This window comes from Geotrypetes seraphini, chromosome 15 (genome assembly GCF_902459505.1).
Source record: "Geotrypetes seraphini chromosome 15, aGeoSer1.1, whole genome shotgun sequence".
Taxonomy (NCBI): Eukaryota; Metazoa; Chordata; class Amphibia; order Gymnophiona; family Dermophiidae; genus Geotrypetes; species Geotrypetes seraphini.
Genome location: NC_047098.1, coordinates 9,671,970 through 9,693,455, shown reverse-complemented (window position 1 = coordinate 9,693,455; position 21,486 = coordinate 9,671,970). Strand labels below are relative to the sequence as shown.

The 21,486-nt window shown below is 44.1% G+C and overlaps 1 protein-coding gene across 5 annotated transcripts in view; it reads left to right on the top strand.

Moving 5' to 3' along the window:
- SLC45A1 (solute carrier family 45 member 1) overlaps positions 1 to 20,948 on the top strand; it is a 106,961-nt gene extending 86,013 nt beyond the window's left edge. For 4 of the 5 annotated variants that reach the window (XM_033921290.1, XM_033921288.1, XM_033921287.1 and 1 more), the window contains 6 exons: positions 2,884 to 3,108; positions 5,010 to 5,719; positions 9,107 to 9,260; positions 15,727 to 15,903; positions 16,627 to 16,832; positions 20,503 to 20,948. In XM_033921290.1, coding sequence (XP_033777181.1) covers positions 2,937 to 3,108; positions 5,010 to 5,719; positions 9,107 to 9,260; positions 15,727 to 15,903; positions 16,627 to 16,832; positions 20,503 to 20,769 — 1,686 coding nt within the window. In that variant the 5' untranslated portion in view covers positions 2,884 to 2,936 and the 3' untranslated portion in view covers positions 20,770 to 20,948. The remainder of the gene's footprint in view (positions 1 to 2,883; positions 3,109 to 5,009; positions 5,720 to 9,106; positions 9,261 to 15,726; positions 15,904 to 16,626; positions 16,833 to 20,502) is intronic. The other variant, XM_033921289.1, reaches the window with a different exon arrangement.
- Positions 20,949 to 21,486: the final 538 nt, after the last annotated feature.

The following is a 21,486-nucleotide window of genomic DNA, read 5'->3' as shown; positions in this document are numbered from 1 at the left end:
ACCAGTAACTCCAGCTATTTTACCACAGGTCTCTTTTTACGCCAGGCGACCGAGTTATTAATACCTGGGACTAACACGTCTTAACTGTAACCCCTCTAAAACTTAGCTGCCAAATTCTAGCCCACTGTTTCAAGCTTCACTAGATCCCTCTTCATCTTATCCACACTATCTGGGGTTTCTTTGGGAAATTTTGGTACGATCTGTTAAGAGGCAAACTTTTCCAGGTTGCCCTTCCACAATACTGCTTGCATAAAACCTTTTATGCTGGCCACGCCCGTGGTTGACCTGTATGTCCATGACAATGCCTCTGCTTACACGGGTGGGCACCACTCCTGCAAGAGCTGTTGTGGCCCTCGCAGGTCTCTAGGACCAAGATCCGGGTGGAGCTCCAGATCGGGGGGGGGGGGGGGAGGGGGGAAACCTACTGTATGTAGACAGCTTGGGAATCTGGTGGATTTGATCTCTGAGTCCCTCCAGGTGTTGAAGCTTGAGGCTGGGCTGCCAGCCTGTCTCTGCGGAATGTTCCCTCATAAGCGATCCGAGGCTGTAATCCACCACTTTTCCTGATCATCTGGATATAGTTAGGAATCAATCCCTTCGGTACACCACTGGTAATGCATATAAATCTACAGAACACAGCCTTTGGGGCGCAATATTCCTTCTAGGTGCATTACTTACACAGTACTATGAAAATGAAATATATTCTAAATAATATTTTAAACTTTCATAATCCTTTAAAGTCAGTGGGGTCTGTGTTAGAGAGCTGGACGAGGTTAGCAGGAATCCCACAGGGATAGACACAGGACCTGGAGGGTTCCAATGGAAGTGTACCAGGCCAGCCAACCTATCCTTTCTTTGTGCCACGGCCTCCTCGCTGATCAAGGGGCAGGAAAGGGAAGTTACACTAGCCCAGTGGTTCCCAACCCTGTCCTGGAGGACCACCAGGCCAATCGGGTTTTCAGGCTAGCCCTAATGAATATGCATGGAGCAGATTTGCATGCCTGTCACTTCCATTATATGCAAATCTCTCTCATGCATATTCATTAGGGCTAGCTTGAAACCCCGAATGGCCTGGTGGTCCTCCAGGACAGGGTTGGGAACCACTGCGCTAGCCAATCACCAGGTGTGTGGCGACCGGTGATTGGCGAGTGTGACCTCCAGCCCTGCTCCCTGATGCAGTTACTTCTTTTTTTTACGTGTACAGGAGGGGATGGAGGCGATTCCAATTGGGACGGGTTAGATTCCAGCGGGGATGGGCAGCTTAAGGGTGAAATATCTGTCCCCATGCTACTCCCTAGTCTGCATTTTTTTTTTTCTTATTCATGGTTCAATTGTATTCCAGAGTGAGTCAATTATTTCATCCCGCATGCTTAAATTTGTATCAGATAAGTGTAACATTAATTATATCAATAGGGCATGGTCTCAAACTCACGGCCCGCCAGATACTCTTTTGAGGCCCTCGGTATGTTTATCCTAATCACAAAAGTCAAATAAAACAGTTTCTTGATCATATGTCTCTTTAGCTATAAATGACAATATTATTAGTAAGACTTGGCCAAAAGGAAAGATTTATAAAGAGATTTACCTCATGCAAAATTGTCATTTCTTTAATAAGATATCAACCATTTTTTTTCTGAGGCCCTCCAAGGACCTCCAAATCCAAAATGTGGCCCTGCAAAGGGTTGGAGTTGGAGACCACTGAAATAGGGTCAGGAAGCTACACTGATAAAAGCCACCGAGGAAGATCTTCGTTCTGATTGCAAATAAAGTCCGAGTTATCTGAATGTAGTCAGAACAAGCTACAGACAAATGTCCAACAGTGTAAATAAAAAGCTATAAAAGTAAGAAAAAGTCAGAATTTGAACAGTTGCTGATGGATTGTTCTGTTTTCCTACCTTTCCCTGAACAGTTCCAGAGATGAGTTCTTATAATACTGACCTAGAAAATGGTTTGTTTGTGATATTTCTGTGTGAGTTAAGTAGGCCTGGAATGGTACCAAAATCTCTACTTTGGCTAACTAATTTATTTATTTATTTAATTTTCTATACTGTTTACATGAATTTATTCAGGTACTCAAGCATTTTTCTCTGTCTGTCCTGGCGGACTCTCAATCTATCTAATGTAGCTGGGGCAAAGGGGGGGATTAAGTGACTTGCCCAGGGTCACAAGGAGCAGTGTGGATTTGAACCCACAACCCCAGGGTGCTGAGGCTGTAGCTTTAACCACTGCATCACTCTAGAAATCAAAATGTAATAAAAGTGAGCCAAGTATAGGACAATCAAGCCATTGTGACATCACTGAGGAGGTTGGCCCTTATTAGTGGAATGAAGCATTGTGATGTCACAATACCAGCTCTGGTTATCAAAGGCTGAAACCTTTCACATTATTTATTCATTCAATTTTCTGTACTGTTCTCTCCCCAGGGAGCTCAGAACGGTTTACATGAATTTATTAAGATACTCAAGCATTTTTCCGTCTGTCCCGGTGGGCTCACAATTTATAATTGAGATATACTTTATTTCACAATATCCAGATGTTTTAGGTATATTTATGTTCACTAGTTATATTCCAACTAAACACTGCTAATTAGGCCTCTCTGCTTGATTCTGTTAGTCTAGGGATAGACAATACGAGCCACAGGCAGGTCAGGTTTTCAGGATCTTCCACAATAAATATGCACGAGATGGATTTCCATCTCAAGGAGGCAGCGCCTGCAGATCCATCTCGCACGTATTCATTGTGGATATCCTGAAAACCTGACCTGGCTCCGGCTCTCGAGGACCGGAATTGCCCACCCCTGGCCCAGTCTAAGACTGCCGAGTTTACACTGATGCCTTGTACTTGCTAATATTTTCCCTGTGCTTAAACCACCCTTGGTTCTAGGAGCGTTATTTGGACTGTCGCTTTTGCTGAATGGCAGAGACATTGGACTATCCATGGCTGACACAGTGAGTGACCATAAATGGGGGATTGTTCTCACCATCTGTGGGGTTGTCTTAATGGATTTCAGTGCAGATTCAGCCGATAACCCCAGCCATGCCTATATGATGGATGTGTGCAGCCCAGAGGACCAAGACAGGGGACTCAATATCCATGCTCTGCTAGCAGGTACAACCTTTTTCCCTTCGGTACATTTCTTGTGCCCAGCTGTAGGTCAACAGGGCCTAGTGCGTGTATGTGGTAGAGAGCTGCACTGGAATAGGGCTAGTGGGAATCCTGCAGGGATCCCTGCCAGGTTCACGGGAATCCTGAGGGGATGGAGACAGGTCCTTTGGGGTTCCCGTGGAAGTGTAGTGCCAGGCCAGCCTACCTATCTTTTCGGTGACATGTCAAAAGCATGGCGGACAAAGCCACACTGACAAGCACACGCCAACATATATGCGCCGACAAAAACGCGCCGGATATATATGTGTTGCCAGTTCACCCTATTTAAAACCTTATCTTTTACGCTCTGGGGTTTGTGGGTAGGAAACCCTCCCCCGACTACAGGCTGGCGCTCCCATTGGGGGAGGTGTGGGGGAAACCCCCCCCCCCCCACACACACACACCCCACACACAAACACACACATGCTACACTGAAAACTCCCCAAAAGGGAAAAACAGGAGTTTTCAGTGTATTGGGAGGGGGGTTTCCCTGCCAACCCCAACCCCCCAACGGGAGTGCCAGCACTTCTAAGTGTAGTCAGGGGTTTTCCCACCCCCCCCCCCCTCAGAGCGTAAAAGATAAGGCTTTAAATAGGGTGAACCGGCGAGGCGCATATGTCCGGCGCATTTTTGTCGGCACGTGCTTGTCGGCTCGGCTTTGTCCGCCACGCTTTTAACGGTGTACCATCTTTTCTTTATGCCAAGGCCACCATCTCCTTGCTAACCAGGGGGTTGCACTTGACAACATGTGGTGACCGGTGATTGGTGAATGTGATCTCCAGCTCCGCCCCCTGACACAGTTACTTCTTTTTTTATTATGGGTAACAGCGGGACGAAGGAGATGCCAGCGGGGATGGGTCAGGTTCCGTTGGGGACAGTTGAAATTTCAGTCCTGTGCAACTCTCTAGTATGTGGTACAGGTACAAGTCTTGCTTGCTTTGAGCTCATGATTGTCTAGGCCGGTTTAACTCCACGTTGCTCCTTATTCTCACATTATAAATATGCACAAATGTCAACAGATACTTTTCTCCGAGCTTGTGCTTTTAGGAAATTTCAGTAGAGACCACTGTTTTAATTAAGGTGTCTATCTTTTCATTTAGGACCTCAAGGGTAGGCACTCTTGACAATTATGTTAAAAGGTGCCTAGATGGTTCCATGCCATACCCTAGAACCATTCTTAAGCAGTTCCTCCATTGGGCACTTCCCTTCTAATGTATTCTGGTAGGTTTAGTCCTGATTTTCTTACTGAAATGTAGGACTAGAAGTATCCGATTGCATTGAGAAGAAAGCTTGAATTAGGGATAAGAACATGTTGAGAAAGAAGCTGCCAGAAATTATCCGGCAAATAAAAACAATTCGACTCCAGCTTGACTACAGTTTGGGCTGTAAAATGCTACAGCAAAATAGTCCTGCATCAGTATTTTTATGATTTGGGGTAATATTTGAATAAAAGTCTTGCTACCCTGGAAATGGCATTCCTAGGGGCCTATTTACTACTGAGCATTAAGCTATACGCATGCCAGTTGATGTGTACATTACCTAAATTTGCATATGTATGAATGTAATTGAGTGAACACTAGTACATCTGCAAATGACCCTAGCAGGGGGCTAAGGTAACTGAAAGGTAATTTAATATTTGGAGCGTACCAATATGGTATCTAAGGATTTGGAGGGCAGCCCTGTTCCCTCTAAGCTAAGCTGGTGTCCTCCAAATAGATTAGCTAGATTGTGATCCTTCGGGACAGATAGGGAAGTTCTAAGTACCTAATTTTATTTTATTGTAACCCATTCTGGACTCATGGGGAGGACGGGCTATATAAATGAACTAATTAATTAATTAATTAAATATGCTTTGTTGTCCCCAGGTCTTGGAGGTGGTTTTGGCTATGTTGTTGGAGGAATTAACTGGAATGGAACCGGTTTTGGAAGAGCTGTGGGAGGGCAGCTGCGGGTCATCTACATCTTCACATCCATTACGTTAACGGTAACGACTGTCTTGACTCTAATTAGCATTCCAGAAAGACCCCTGCGCTCTATCCACAAGAAGAAGAAAGTGATGAAGAGCCCGAGCCTACCTCTTCCTCCTTCCCCACCAGTCTTTTTTGAAGAAAGTGACGTTCAGAGCCGCCGCACTCAAAATTCAACTCGGTTGTACACAAGCTTCACAAGTCCAATTTCACCCCTCAGCCCATTAACACCAAAATATGGCAGTTTCATCAGCAGAGCGAACTCTTTAACAGGGATCAACGAGTTTGCATCTTCATTTGGGACCTCAAACATTGACGGTGTGCTCATAGACTGTTTCACAGGAGGACATGAGAGCTTTCTACCAATCTCTAATAGCTTACCGAGGCAAGCTGTCAGCCTTCCCAGGCTGCCCGAAAGCTTGTTGTACCATGAGAATGGAGGAGCTTCCAGGGCTGATGGAGATGTTTTAAGTGTAGGCTCACTAGATGGTCCAAGACCTCAATCTTCAGGCATTCTGAAAAGACCACAGACTTTAGCTATTCCAGATGTGGTGGCAGGAAACTGCACAGAGAGTAGCAGAAGAAGAAACGTGACCTTCAGTCAACAGGTAAAAGGGGATGAAACCGGGACGCTGTCCATTATAAAACAAGAAAGTCACGTTGTGATAAATCTACAAAATTATATCTAGTCAATTCTCTAACTTCCTTTATGAAAATGATTCACCAAGGCTGTATACAACAGGCAGAAAGTCCATAGTCTGTTATTAGGACAATTTCCTGGAGGAAAAGTCCATAGTCTGTTATTGAGAAAGACATGGGGGAAGCCACTGCTTGCCCTGGATCGGTAGCATGGAAAGTTGCTACTCTTTGGGGGTTCTAGAATGTTGCTCTCATTGGGATTCCGGAATCTTGCTATTCTTCAGGATTCTGAATGGAATGTTGCTACTCCTTGTGTTTTGGCCAAGTGCTAGTGACCTAGATTGGCTACTGGGCTTGATGGACCTATTCTTATGTTCACAACTTGACACGAAACTCACAATTTTGTTAACAGCATAACCAAATAAAAGCGCAAATGAGCAACTGTAAGCATAGCAACAAGAAGAGGGAATCCAAGTGCACACCAAACAGCAGCAAGGGCCTCGTAGATTAGGATAGCAGAGTTCACTTTATTGAATGACCTGCCATGGGCCATGTTTTGGCAAACAGCATCTGCATCAGGGGTCCATAAGGGAAAATACATAAATGATAAACTTCAACAATCTTATAATAAAACAAAATCTCACATATCGAATCATAGAACATTTAAAAAAATAATAAAAATAGTAAATATAATTAAATATACTTTACCGCTTATGGTATAAATAGCAGCGCTATAAGTGATCACATAGGTAATGTTTGAAGAGTGCTAACACTCAAACAAGGCCCTTAGGGCTCCTTTTACGAAGGTGCGCTAAGCGTTTTAGCGCACGCGCCGAATTAGCACACGCTAGCCACAAATCTACCGCCTGCTCTAAAGGAGGCGGTAGCGGCTAGCGCGTGCGCCAATTTTGTTTTTAGTGCTATTTTTAGCCAATGGCAAATTGAATCCAAGTGATAGGACTAACATGATGTAGTATCAGAAAGATACACATTTAACAGCACTGTAAGACAATCGCATGGCAGAAATACAATAAATGTTAGCAGAATATAAATAATGTCATAACAGGTAGCATGGAATAACATTCATATAACATAAGAATAGCCATCCTAGGTCAGACCAGTGGTCCATCTAGCCCAATACCCTGTTTCCAACAGTGACCAATCCAGGTCACAAGTACCTGGCAGGAACCCAAAGAGTAGCAACATTCTGGAACCCCAAAGAGTAAGCAACATTCCGGAATTCCAAAGAGTAGAAACATTCCATACGGAATCCCCAAAGAGTAGCAAGATTCCATGCTACTGATCCCAGGGCAAGCAGTGGCTTCTCCAATGTCTATCTCAATAGTATAAGAACATAATAACAGCCATCCTGGGTCAGACCAATGGTCCATCTAGCGCAGTATCCTGTTTCCAACAGTGGCCAATCCAGGTCACAAGTCCCCAGCAGGAACCCAAAGAGTGGCAACATTCCAGAATCTCAAAGAGTAGAAGATTCCATGTGGAATCCCCGAAGAGTAGCAAGATTCTATGCTATTGATCCCAGGGCAAGCAGTGGCTTCTCCAATGTCTATCTCAATAGTATAAGAACATAAGAACAGCCATCCTGGGTCAGACCAATGGTCTGGAATTCCGGAATTCCAAAGAGTAGCAACATTCTGGAATTCCAAAGAGTAAGCAACATTCCGGAATTCCAAAGAGTAGAAACATTCCATAAGGAATCCCCAAAGAGTAGCAAGATTCCATGCTAGTGATCCCAGGGCAAACAGTGGCTTCCTCATCTCTATCTCAATAGTATAAGAACAGCAATGGCTTCCTCCATGTCAATCTCAATAGCAGACTATGGACTTTTCCTATTTTGTAGGCAGTAAGAGGCTAATCCCTTGCTAATCAGTTTGCGACAGTGTAGATTTTCTAAGTGATTAGAATGGAAACATCCACTCTCCGCCCCCAGACATCTCCCTCCCAGAAAAATTTACAACCTTATTAGTGTGTGGTTTGTAACCGCATAATTGGAACTTTCTGCGGGGCCATTCCACGGTGAGGCCTTTAAAGCTCTGGTAAGCAGGTACTAGAGATTTCCGCAGCTTAGTGAAAAGAGCCCTAATTCCCCAATGAAACCATTTCAAATAGAGAAAAATTAAACCAAGCAACGCTTGTCTGGACTGATGGCTTAAATGCAAAATCTTAAGCATTCCAACCACGAAGAATGCCTTTTGGTCTTTAATAGTGAATAGGTTCCCTATGGCTTTAGGGGAATAGTTTTCAAACTTTTTTCCCAGATGCAGCAAAAATACCGAGCGTACCACGCCCTTTCCTGTTTGACAACTGCCACACGTGCACACTATTCGCAGACTTTTGCGTACGTCTTTTGTGCGAGTGAAATTTCTGGGGAACATATAATACGCGTAGATTTGAAAATCTGCTCCATGTGCATTATTTGCTGATTGTGTTGAGAGAATTCCCCTGGGTATACTTCTTCTGCCTACAAGGATGTACCCCAGTGGTTCCCCCAAACTGTGCTGGTGGATCTCCACAATGCAATCCTCAGGACATGGCCAACCAGTCAGGTTTTTAGGATACTGAAGATGAATATGCATGAGAGAGATTTGCATATAATGGAGGCAAATGCATATTCATTGTGGATTTTGAAAATCAGACTGGCATGGTGTGCCCTAGGACTGGGTTGAAAACCTCTGAGCTAGAGCGATTGAGAACAGTTTACAGACAGGCCAATATACTCAGGAGACGGCTTTGAAGCTTGTGCTGGTAATATCCAGGAACAGAGCAGCTGTGCTGAATACATAGTAACATAGTAACATAGTAGATGACGGCAGATAAAGACCCGAATGGTCCATCCAGTCTGCCCAACCTGATTCAATTTAAATGCTAACCTTACAAGCTTCTTTACTAAAAAGTTGAAACGTTGCACGTAATGTAGTTGTGTATTGTATATAGAGAATGACACGGGGACAAATTTTTCACCGTCCCCATGGGAACTCAATTTCCCTGTCCCGTCCCCGTGAGTTTTGTCGCTGTCCCTGCCCCGTTCCTGTAAGGTCTGCCTTAACTGTACAAGCCTCGAACACTTATGATTTTTTAAATGTTTGAGGCTTGCGCAGATGAGGATGGAACGTGCAGGAAGGGGGAGGGGCTGGAAAAGAATTCACGGGGACAGGACAGGAAAATGAGTTTCCTCAGGGACGAGGGAAAATTTGTCCCCGCGTCATTCTCCTGCCTCACTGCTCTTCGGTGCTTAGAGGTGCGCTAGCCACGCTCTGCCGCATGGCTTAACCTTACACGGTTTGGTTTCTAGGTGTTTCTGTACTCTGCGCTAATTTGGAGTTCTTCTGGTGCAGGTTGCTAATATTTTGCTGAATGGCGTCAAGTACGAGAGTGAACTGAATGTGACGGGTGAGATGGCTGAGCCACAGCTTTCCATGAAACTTCTCTGCTCCACAATCTGCCACATGCCCACGGCTCTGCGTCGACTCTGCGTCAATCACTTCCTAGGTAAACCCACGCAATCGGCTGTGTTCCTAATGTTGTAGCTTGCTGCCTGACCCCACGGGGAGATTCCCCGTACTATTTGGCTTATTGAGTGCTTTCCCCTAACCCAGGGGTAAGCAATTCCGGTCTCCCCCTGCCACACACACGCCCCCTTCCCCCATACCTTTCTAATGTTGGCGCAAGCAGCCGCCAACATGCTGCCCGCGTTGGCTTTGGCGCTCTCTCTGACATCAGTTCTGGGACCTGCGGCTAGGAAGTGACTTCGCAGAGCACGCCAAAGCCGGTGCGGGCAGCAAGTTGGCAGCTGCTTGCGCCTAAGTTAAAAAGGAACGGGGAAGGGGCGCGCGTGTGTGGTGGTGGGGGTGGGATGCCGCTCACCCTCGCTACGCCACTGGTTGGGTCACTTTAAAGCGGAGCTGGTAGCGATTCTTGATGAACCTGCATTGTACTTGCGGGACTTTTACTTTTTACCCCAAAAGTATTATTTTAGGCACTTAGGCCCAGATTCTCTAACCAGCACCAATTAACTCAGTATAAAACGCTGTTGAAATTGTGTTTTAAACTGAGTTCCAAGGCGTCTAAAAAATCGGCCCTGGAATCGCACCTCCGAAGTCCCTTTAGACTGCCTAATGCCACTGTGGGCATGGCTAACGCCAGAAGTGGCATTAGACGGCCTAAAGCGCATAAGGAGTGGCGATTCACATCCGAGGTAGGCACCAGAAATGTAGGCCAGGAACCCCCTGGCCTACATTTTCAGTGCTTACCTTTGCCGGAGGCGCGATTCTGTACCCGGCATCGTCGTGTAATTGACACGTGATCGGTGGCCACTTTTAAGGCTATATGTACAGAATCCGGGCCTTACTTTTTTACTTTTACTTGAGTAAATTTTTAATTTGCTTTTCCATTATGCTTTTTATTTAATTATGAAAATATGCAATTTACCGCTACTTTTACTTAAGTACTTTGACCTAGTACTTTAAACAACACTGGTTGCATGCTGCCCTATTTATCGGTCTGTCTTCTGAGACTGATAACAATACGAATTGGGGTGGAGGTAATTTGTGTGGGAGTCTGTCAGATCACTGAATAATTGGGTGATTAATTTTGTGATCGATATTCAGCTAATAGCGTCAATGTTACGCTGATCACCGCCAGCTTGATTGTCAGATATTCATTGCTCAGCCATTTCTGTGCATTGGCATCAAACATCTGGACATACGCAATATTCAGCTTTTAGGGGCATTTACCTTTGTAAAAGCCAGCGTTAATCAGCTATAATGAACTGCATACAGATAGGACTGTGTTTTATGCCGTCCTACTTATGCGGCTATCCTATCTGGTTAAGGAATTAACATTAGCACTTAACTGGCTGAGGTCTGATTCCACCTCTGGAACGCCTACCCAAGTAGCCATTTTGGCTTACGTGCTAACCAGGTATTTTCAACAGCAATTAGAGAATGACATGGGGATGGTACCATGGGATGGGGACAGGGACAGAGCCCATGGGGACAGAGTGGAGACAGGGACAGAGTCTGCAGGGTCAGGAACAAATATTGTCCCTGTGTTAATTTCTATAAACTTGAGACTAGTATCAATATGTAAAAACTTAACATATCTTAGACAATTGGCAACTGGAATCAATGATTAAATAAAATTGCAGAAGCTACTTTTCTATTTCAATGAACTACTGTTGCATGTTTCTCATCTGCCAGCTGCAATGTCCTTCCACCATGCACCCAGCTGCTCATGCATCTTACTGTTACTGCAACAGGTTCATCCATTGTTGCTGTCATCAAGAGGCATTTCCAACATTTAGGGGGAATTCATCAAGGGGCGTTATGGCTTTAACGTGCATCTAGCATTTAGCCTGCGCTAATTCCATTAACGCGCGTTAAATCCATAGAGCCCCTCGATGAAACCCCCCCTTAATAGACACTTATTTTCCTGTTTATCCACTACATAGTGTAAGTTCTCTTCTACACCCATGTCTGAAAGACAATCCAATTACCTTCCCAGATGATGTAAAAACATAGGCAACTGAACCTTTGGGAAGGTTGTACCAAAACCAGATCGAAATGGAAGGCTCAATTTGTGATTTATAAACAGTTATACAGAATAATGTCCCTTCTTATTCTTTAATAAAAATATTAAAAAACAAAATCATAAGTTTTTGAAGCTTGTGCAAATGAGGACAGAGTCCGTGGGGACGGGCCTGGGATGGGGACAAAATTTGTCTCCGTGTCATTCTCTGAAAAGCACTATCCAGTTATTTGCCACTGATTATACCCGGTTAGCGCCTGACAATTGATTTAAATGGCCAGGAACCGTTTCTGGTCATTGTCATTGCTTGGAATATCAGCCCCTTTATTTTCATCGTAACTGATCCGAGATAAATGTAAACAAGTGACTTTCATTTACTCATTTTTTGTAACTTGTGAAATATAAAACTTGAACAAAGTGAATTGCAATCAAACAGTCAAACATAAGCACTGTAAAGAGAATGACATGGTGACAAAATTCATCACCATTTCCGTCCCCGCGGATAACCGCGGTAAACCATCTTCATGTCATTCTTTAAGGAGAGAGGGAAGAATCAGAGTATAATTGGGCACAACCACTGACCCGCAAGCTTTGCTTTGAAGAATGCTGGTGTAGAAGGACCGAGGTTGAAACAGACACTACAGAATGACAGTCTCTGGTATCCAGAGCAGATATTGTGATGTCATAATGCCTCATTCCACCAGTGCCTAAGAGCCAATCACATCAGTGATGTCACAATGGCTTCATTATCCTTGGCTCCCATAAGAATCAGAGTATGAATGGCCACAACCACTGACCCGCAAGCTTTGCTTTGAAGAATGCTGGTGTAGAAGGACTGAGGTTGAAACAGACACTACAGAATGACAGTCTCTGGTATCCAGAGCAGATATTGTGATGTCATAATGCCTCATTCCACCAGTGCCTAAGAGCCAATCACATCAGTGATGTCACAATGGCTTCATTATCCTTGGCTCCCATAAGAATCAGAGTATGAATGGCCACAACCTCTGACCCACAAGCTTTGCTTTGAAGAATGCTGGTGTAGAAGGACCGAGGTTGAAACAGACACTAGAAAATGACATGGGATTATTTCCCGCGGTTATCCGCAGGGACGGGGACGGTGATGAATTTTGTCACCGTGTCATTCTCTAATTCTCATCCCTCTGCTGAACTAATGATCACTTCGTACCCCTTCCAAGAAAAAGATACTTGGCTCAGTATTGAACACACTTTTATCCAGATAGGGCTAGATTCACTAAACCTTCCGATCCTATCCCGACGATCGCGAAACCCATTCCCCGACCCAATTCACTAAACTGCTTCCCGATCAATCTCCGATCCGATCCACCCATGCAAACGAGGGGAAATGGCACGCAAAAGTAGGAAGCCATCGATTCGCTAAGCAGAAGAAGAAACAGCTATTGGGCTTGCCGATCCGAAAAGAAGTGATGCTGAGGACCAGTGGCTTGCTATCCTTGTTGACTCTCCTGCCCTGAGATATCAGTATCGAGGTTACAACCCCATATAAAACAACCATCAAAATTAAAAATAAAACTGTAAAATATCTTTACATATGTGTAAGAATTCCTTTTTTATGCATTCTGTAAAAAGTGCATTGCGAGCCCGTGGGTTTAAAGTGTGTTCTGTTCAATAATCTGGCTACACAAAATAATTCACTGTATCAGTCACAAATCATTCCGTTTTAGAAATGTCCAACTTATAGAGCCAACAATAAGGCAAAAAAATGGTCAAGGGTTCTCAGAAGACACTGAAAAACTACTAATAAACAAAACTGAGAGAAATTCAATAATTTAGTTACCCTCAGTGCAAGGGGTCAGCGATGGGAGCAATGCTCCAACGCTTCACACAATAAGGTAGAGACCGATAGGCCACCACCTACACACCATCATCGGGTACCTAGGGTGTGCTTCAAATGAAAATAACACTATCATCATAAAAAACAGTGCACAATGAACACAGGTGAATTCAATCACAGCAATCACTCAGGGAACCCCCCACCAGCCAACTCCCCAAAAAATCAAAAGAAAGCAACTTAGATTCGATGAAACTTCATCCAACGTCCAGGGGAGCGAGGACAAGGCAGATGGAACACCACAGAGCCAGCAAAAGTAAACTGCAGCCACCTCTCCCCCTTTCTTTTGAGCTCATTTGTGCTTTGCTGCCAATGACGTGCGGGGATAAACCCCACCCACTAACTACGTCGTAAGGGCGAAGAGCTAGCGCATGCGTGAATTGCATCAACAAACAACAAGGATACTCTGCACGTGCGTTTCGTTTGCTCTTACAGCGATCAGTGGGATCGCTATAGGGCGTGCGTACGATCAGATCATTTGCATGTAGAATCTGTAGTGAATCGGTCACTCGGCAAAACTCGGCCAAGAATCGCCCGACAGCGATCCAGATCGGTAAGGTTCGTGAATCTAGGCCTTAGTGTCTCTGAGGGGGGAGGAATTCATCAAAAGGTGCTATGGTTTTAACACGCGTTAAAGGAATTAGCATAAGCTAAATGCTATATATACACTCATAGATATTGAATGGGGCTTTGGCCAGGGCCGGATTTTCCTACAGGCTAACTAGGCTTCAGCCTAGGGCCTCAAGATCAAGAGGGGCCTACATTCAAATAGTTAGCAAAATTAAAATTACACTATTCTAAAAATAAAATACTGAACCGAAAATAAGGAGAAATTCTATGCTTCAGGATCGGAACCGGCTCCGGCCGCAACGGGGCGCCCACTCGGCTTCTCCCTTTCTTTTTCTCGCCCTGGGAGGAGGATCGGGGAGGGAAAGACGTCAGTCCGGAAACAGCTGGGCAAAGCCCAGCCCCGCGGGGAGAGAGGCAAAACGTGGATCCGTCAGGACAGGGCGGCCCAGACTGGCATCAGGGGGGGGGGTTTCAGTGGAAGGGGGATGGGAGGCAGGCAGGCTGGCATCGGAGGGGGGTGAGGGGGTTTAATGGAAGGCAGGCAGGCAGGATGGCATGGGGGGTGTTCAATGGAAGGGGGATGGGAGGCAGGCGGGCATCGGAGGGGGGGTGAGGTGAGGAAGGACACACTGGGAGCACTATAGACATAGGAAGGGGCAATGTTGTGTGTTATGTTTGATTAGTTATTGTTACAAGTACTATATATGGTGCTGAGAATAAATGTCCAAATAAGTGTTCTCGACTTTTTTTTATTTATTTTTTTATAAAGGTTAGTACCAATAACAACATGTTTCATTTAACATATTGATATATATCACAGTAATGATGTATTTTATTATCTCTCATGTAATTTACAAACTTAAAAATGGGAGGTGAAAGGGCCTCATAAGTGGAATAGCCTAGGGCCTCTTTTCATCTAAATCTGGCCCTGGCTTTGGCATTTAGCACATACTAATTCCATTAACATGCATTAAAGCCATAGCGCCCTGTGATGAATTTCCCCCTAAATATCCTTATAGACCCCCTCAGCACTTTCCAGACGGTGCTTCTGAATATCCTAACATTCTGCCTTGGCATATGTCCGATCTCCTTCTGAAATCCTGCAATCATGGACCTTACATCCAGCCACTAGGTGTCATGGTTGTACAGTAAGATGCTTCCAAAGCATCCATGGCCAACTCTGGAGCAGAAGTATTAGGAATTATACCCAGATCCATCTGAACGTGAACGTGAACTCGCAGGCCTTGAGCATGCTCAGATGCTCAAGGCCCAACAGATGAGGAGTCTGATCTTCTAGAGTTCCCAGATGAGGGTAAGAAGCGGCGGGGGGTGCCCAATTGTGTCGGGGGGGATGTCAGATCGTGTTGGGGGGGTGCCCAATCGTGTCGGGGGGGTCGGATCGTGGCAGGGGGGTGCCGGTTCGAGGCAGGGGAGGGCCGGATCTCAGGGGTGAGGTGCCTGATCACAGGGGGGGGCCTTCGAGGGGAGCAATGCCGGTTCTCGGGGGGGGGGGGGAACGCATCAAAGTGAGTTTCCATTATTTCCTATGGGGAAATTCGCTTTGATATACGAGTGCTTTGAATTACAAGCATGCTTCTGGAACAAATTATGCTCGCAAACCAAGGTTTGACTGTATCTGATATTTTAGAGAAAGACAACCACCCCCCCTTTTACAAAACCACAGTGCAGTTTTTAGCGCCGGCCGTGTAGAATACCTATGAGCATCGGAGCAGTTACCACCATGGCCAGCACTAAAACCCACACAACGGTTTTGTAAAAGAGGCGGGGAGATATTTGTGAATTGCATAATAGGAATTTTTTTTCCTCTACAAGCCAAGCTCAGTTTCCTCTTTTGATCTCTGTTACCTGTTATTCTCTTTTCATATAGTGAAATGAATGCGCAGTGGGCTTTTAGACTGAGATAACAGGTCAGCGTAGCCTCTATGGGAAATCGTGCTAATTGCTATGAATTTCTTGTTTTTCTAGGTTGGCTGTCCTTTGAGGGAATGCTGCTGTTCTACACAGATTTCATGGGGGAGGTGGTGTTCCAGGGGGATCCCAAAGCTCCCCACGGTTCAGAGGAATACCAGAAATACAATGCTGGGGTCACCATGGGCTGCTGGGGGATGTGTATATATGCATTCAGCGCTGCTCTTTACTCCGGTACGGAGAATTCTTCAAAATACCTTGTGTTTAACATAGTAAATGATGGCAGGTAAAAACCACTCTTCTCAAATTAATACCAATGTTACCAGCCAGCTCAAGGATCTTTACTGGTCCTCTCTCTCTTCCAGAACACAAAGTTGTCTCTTGAAAAAGCCATTCCTGATACTGAGCTAAAAAGTTTGTTGTCGGTGTTTAAAGCGGAATGTTTTCCGAAGTTTTAAAGATGGAAGGGGAGGAAATAACACAGGGAAGGGTATCAAGGGATGTGACTCACTTGTTCACTCTTTCCAGAAATACTAGGACTAGGGGACATGCAATGAAGCTACTAAGTAGTAGATTTAAAACAAACTAGAGAAAATATGTATTTCTTCACACAACATGTAATTAAACTCTGGAATGCGTTGCCAGAAAATGTGGTGGAATCAATTAGCTTAGCAGGGGTTTAAAAAGGTTTGGATAATTTCCTAAAAGAGAAGCCCATAGGCTATTATTGAGGTGGCTTGGGGAAATCCATTGCTTATTCCTAGAATAAGCAGCAAAAAATCTGTTTTGCTATTTGGGACCTGGGTTGGCCACTGTTGGAAACAGGACACTGGGCTTAGACCAAACCAAGTTATTCAACCCTAAGTAGAAAAGCTTCCTAGGAGAACCTGCACAATTGCATTGTTTGTCCTTTGGTAATCCACTATAAATTATCTTTCTTTTTTTTTCTGTCTTCAGCCTTCCTAGAGAAACTTGAAGAATATTTCAGTGTCCGCACTTTATACTTTATAGCCTATCTCGCCTTCGGACTGGGCACCGGTTTGGCTACGCTCTCTCGGAACATCTATATAATTCTATCACTCTGCGTAACTTACGGCGTATTATTTTCCACACTCTGCACCCTTCCCTATTCTCTGCTCTGCGATTATTACCAAAGCAAACAGGTAAGGCTTGTGGTTGGTGCAAATTTAACAGTGGCTAAGTAATAGCACGGAGCAGGGCGTATTGGGCCAAGAAGGACCCCTATGGAATCTTCTCTAAGTTCTAGAATGAAACTGGGAGCCCTGCCTATTACATTGCATTACATTAGTGACTTCTATTCCGCCTGTGCCTTGCAGTTCTAGGCGGATTACAGAAGAGCTAACTGGACATTTCCAGGATAGTTACAATTTTGTGTTACAAGTGAGATAAGAAAGCTGGATATTTCCAGGAGCTTTACATTTTAGGGGACTGTAATCTTGGTTGATATTTAGAAGAGGAAAAGATTACCAGAGAAGTGGAGGCTTTGAGAGGGGATTTTCCAGGGAGGAGAGGAATGAGGGTGGGAGTTAAGGTGTCTGGACAAATTTCTTGAATAGCAGGGTTTTGATCTCTCTTCGAAATATCCCATCTATGTTTACACCTCCCCCCTCTTGCATTTATATGCTGTAGCACTTATGCACAGCCTTCTCTACAGATAACTGCCACCCATCCCAGCACTTATATTCTGCTACCATTCAATTTAATTTGGTACAGATTAAAAAAGACAGAACCCTTAAAAGAAGGGGAATTACATATACATAAAAATTAGATTATACATCCAGGCTCTCATTTGAACTGTCTATAATTAATTCCAAACAAATACATGTTTTAAGAGCTTTACATAGTAACATAGTAGATGACGGCAGATAAAGACCCGAATGGTCCATCCAGTCTGCCCAACCTGATTCAATTTAAATTTTTATTTTTTTTTATTTTTTCTTCTTTGATATCTCTGGGCAAGAATCCAAAGCTAGATAAGAATCTAGTTGTCTTCTACTGTACTAAGAGGTAAACAGTTCCAAACGTGAGCTCCTTGATAAGCAAGCGTGGTTTTTAATTGCTTTTTTTCCCCAGGAAATATTATTAATAGAAAGATAATTCAACTCAAAACAACACGAACTTCTTGAAGTGGCAAATTTTGCTGGAATCTTTAAATAGTTTGTTAATCAATCAGAAGAAAAACCATAAAGTGATTTATAGACCAAATTTAATCTGAGATCTTATTGGCAGCCAATGAAAGTCTCCTCAACAATGGAGTTGCTCTTTCAATGACCCCCACTCGGAAATGAATCTTTTCAGTTACCCTTTGGAATTCACTTCCTCTACATTTACGGGAGGAGAAACAACTCGATAAATTTAAAGCTAATTTTAAAAAACATTTATATTTAGGGACGCATTTAATCAATGACATCACTGTCCCCCTGAGACTCCAATACAGGAAGAGCATAACTTCCCCTCGCCCCATGCGTTGCCCTTCATTCTCCTTTCCATTTGTTCCTGTATGTTTTGTAATTTTTTTTGGTCTTAGTCATATTCCCCCAAAGCTTATAGATATTTTTATCCTTTAATTTTGGGCACCGCTTAGACAATTATTTAGAACGGTATATCAGATTTTAATCAACTTGGAATTTTAAAATACTTGCAATTGAGTCAACAATTTGTCAGAGGCTCCACTATAAAGAGAATTACAGTAATCCAAATAAGATAATAGCATGGATTGGGATAGCACTTTGATTCCCAAATCTACCCATCCTGAAACACTACTCCTCTTCCAAGCCTGCCCCCATGCTCATGTCCCACCCAATTCCCAAAACTGAGAGGGAATATATTCCATTAGGCTAGACCAGGAGTAGGGAACTCCAGTCCTTGAGAGTCGTATTCTAGTTGGGTTTTCAGGATTTCCCCAATGAATGTGCATGCACTGCTTTCAATGCATATTCATTGGGGAAATCCTGAAAACCCGACTGGAATACGGCTCTCGAGGACCGGAGTTCCCTACCCCTGGGCTAGACCAGTCACTGAGAATTCCCTGCCCTCCAAAAGGATCTTCTCAACACCCAAACATAGGGAACAAAGAACAAACTATTATTTCCAATTGAAGCTGTCACTAACCCCCCCCCCCCCCTTTCACAAAACTGTAGTGCGGTTTTTAGCGCCGGCCGCGGTGGTAGCAGCTCTGACACAGAATTCCTATGAGCGTCAAAGCTGTTACCACCGCAGCTGGTGCTAAAAATGCACTATGGTTTTGTAAAAGGGGGGATATAATAATAACCAAATTACAAGTTTTCTTAGATGAAAACTGAGTGGATCTAGGCATAAAATAAATGGGGTCCTTTTACTAAGGCTTGCTAGCCATTTTAGCGTGCACTAAATATTAGCACACGCTAGACGCTAACACGTCCATAGACTATAATGGACGCTTTAGCATTTAGCGCATGGTAAAACAGCTAGCGCGCCTTAGTAAAAGGACCCCATAATGCATTGGTAGACCATTCAGAAACATATCTGAGCACATTCACAATGCAGCAGGTAGGTATCCACTAGAGGGCAGGCTTTCCATAATATTATCTCTAAAGAAGCATGGTTGCTGGGTTAGGTTTTTTGGATAACTGGAAATAAGGACCGGCAAAAAGATTTGATCTCGGCTTGCCCAATCAATCAGCCCTTTATACTGAACTTCATTGGCTTCCATTACAAGCACATATTGACCTTAAACTGGCTATTTTTAAAATTCTAAATGTTATGTTTTTCCTAAAACAGCATGATGTCATTGCGTCAATGTCCGTGCATGCAGGGAAGCCCATCTGGCCGCAACCCGCTTCGGTGGAGGGATCTGGGAGGTGCAGAGAGAGGAGGAGAGTTGCCGGCCAGGTGGAGAGTCGTCCACACCGGCTGACTGCCTGCAGGACGTGCCTCTCGCCACCCTATATCGGGGAATAACTCAAAAAGAACTCAAAAAGAAATAAGAAGGTCACAAATTATTCAAAACACAGCAGTTAAATTAATCTATAATGCAAAAAAAATTGATCATGTTACCACCCCTCTCCTAATAAAATCCCACTGGCTCCCAATTACATGTAAAATCCTACTGCTCATCTTCAAGGCCAAACTAATACCCACTCCTGGATTTATAGACAGACTTCTCATTCTACACTGTCCAACTAGAACACTTCTAATTATTCCTTCCCTACAACACATCACCAGAAAGAATATTTTCTCCGTTACAGCCTCTACATTGTGGAATTCCTTACCCTCACATCTCCGAGAAGAAATACCTATGAACAAATTTAAAGCTAAGCTAAATACCTTCCTTTTTAAGGACGCATATGACAAGTAATCTCCAGACTTTAAGAAGAAGGAATAGCATATACCCCTCCTTCTGTATTGAACGTTACTGTCTCTCTCTCCTATCGCAAATTGTATTTTCCCCCCTCCCCCCCAATCCATCTTGTTTCATTACGTCACTGTTGTTGTCTAATTGTGTTCCCCCTTGATTTTAACTGCAATGACCTTGTACACCGCTTACAAAAATTTTTTTAAGCGGTATATCAAATTTTAAATAAAACTTGGAAACTTAGAGAGGCACATCCTGTAGGCAGTCGGCCAGCGTGGACGTCTCTCCTCCTCGCCAGTGTGTCGCGGCACACCTGAAATCTCAGGAGGCATGCAGTTTGCGATAGATACACTGCTCTAGAATATGGACTAACTTGTCTGTGTGTTTTGTTTTTTGGGTTTTTAAAAAAATTATCTTTTCAGATGTGGTTAGAGAATAAATTGCTGTACAGTCATTTCTGACTATTTCTCTTTGTTTAGTTTGCAGGGTCAAATCTCAATGGCACAAAGAGGGGTATGGGTGTGGACATTTCTCTCCTGAGCTGTCAGTATTTTCTGGCTCAGGTTCTTGTTTCTATCGCGATGGGACCTTTGACCTCTGTGGTCGGCAGCGCCAACGGGGTGATGTACTTTGCAAGTCTCGTGTCCTTTATCGGCTGTTTCTATTCTTCCCTTTTCCTCATTTACGAAATTCCACCTAACGAAGATTTGGCCGAGGAAGAGCAGCCCTTGCTGCTGAACAACTGAGGCTTGGGCCTAGCTGATACGTGAATTATCTCCACAAAGTGGACTTTTTTTCATACTTGGTGAATATTTTTGACAGGGGAAGAGTTAAAACGCTCCTTTGACTTGCACACTCTTCTCTATTCAATGTCAAATGAGAATAAATGATTAAAATTAAGAAATAATAAAACTGTATCCAATGACTTGTTACTGTTGACTTTTCTTATTTTAAACATTCTGATTTTTGATGTGTGACGTGCCCTGTGTGCCCTCTTGGTGGGGGTGCCGACACCTCTCAGCTTCCCCCACACCAAGCTCACGCCCTCCCTTCCCCTCCCCCTTCCCTTCCCCCTAGTCATGGGGCCAGGAAGTGACATCAGAGGAAAAGCCAGCGCGAGCAGCAGACAGTAGAAGTTGCATGGGCCGGCAAAGATTTAGGCCCCCTTTTATCAAGCTGCATTAGGGTTTTTTTATCGCTGGCGTCGCAGCTTTTACCACAGCAACTGGCGATAAAAAAACGTTATGTGGCTTGATAAAAGGGGGTCTAAATCAACTATCGGAGTTAGCAATTCTAGAAATGCTTGGAAGGTTCTGGTATGGCAGTTTTTTTCTGCTTCTTTCAGTTTCCGTCTCTGCTAGGGCTGGAGCATCATAGGCTTTTCATATGAACCTTACCCAGGATCTTCCTTACATTTTAATCACCTTCATCCAGGATTAACCCAGCCATCATGGCAATCCTTA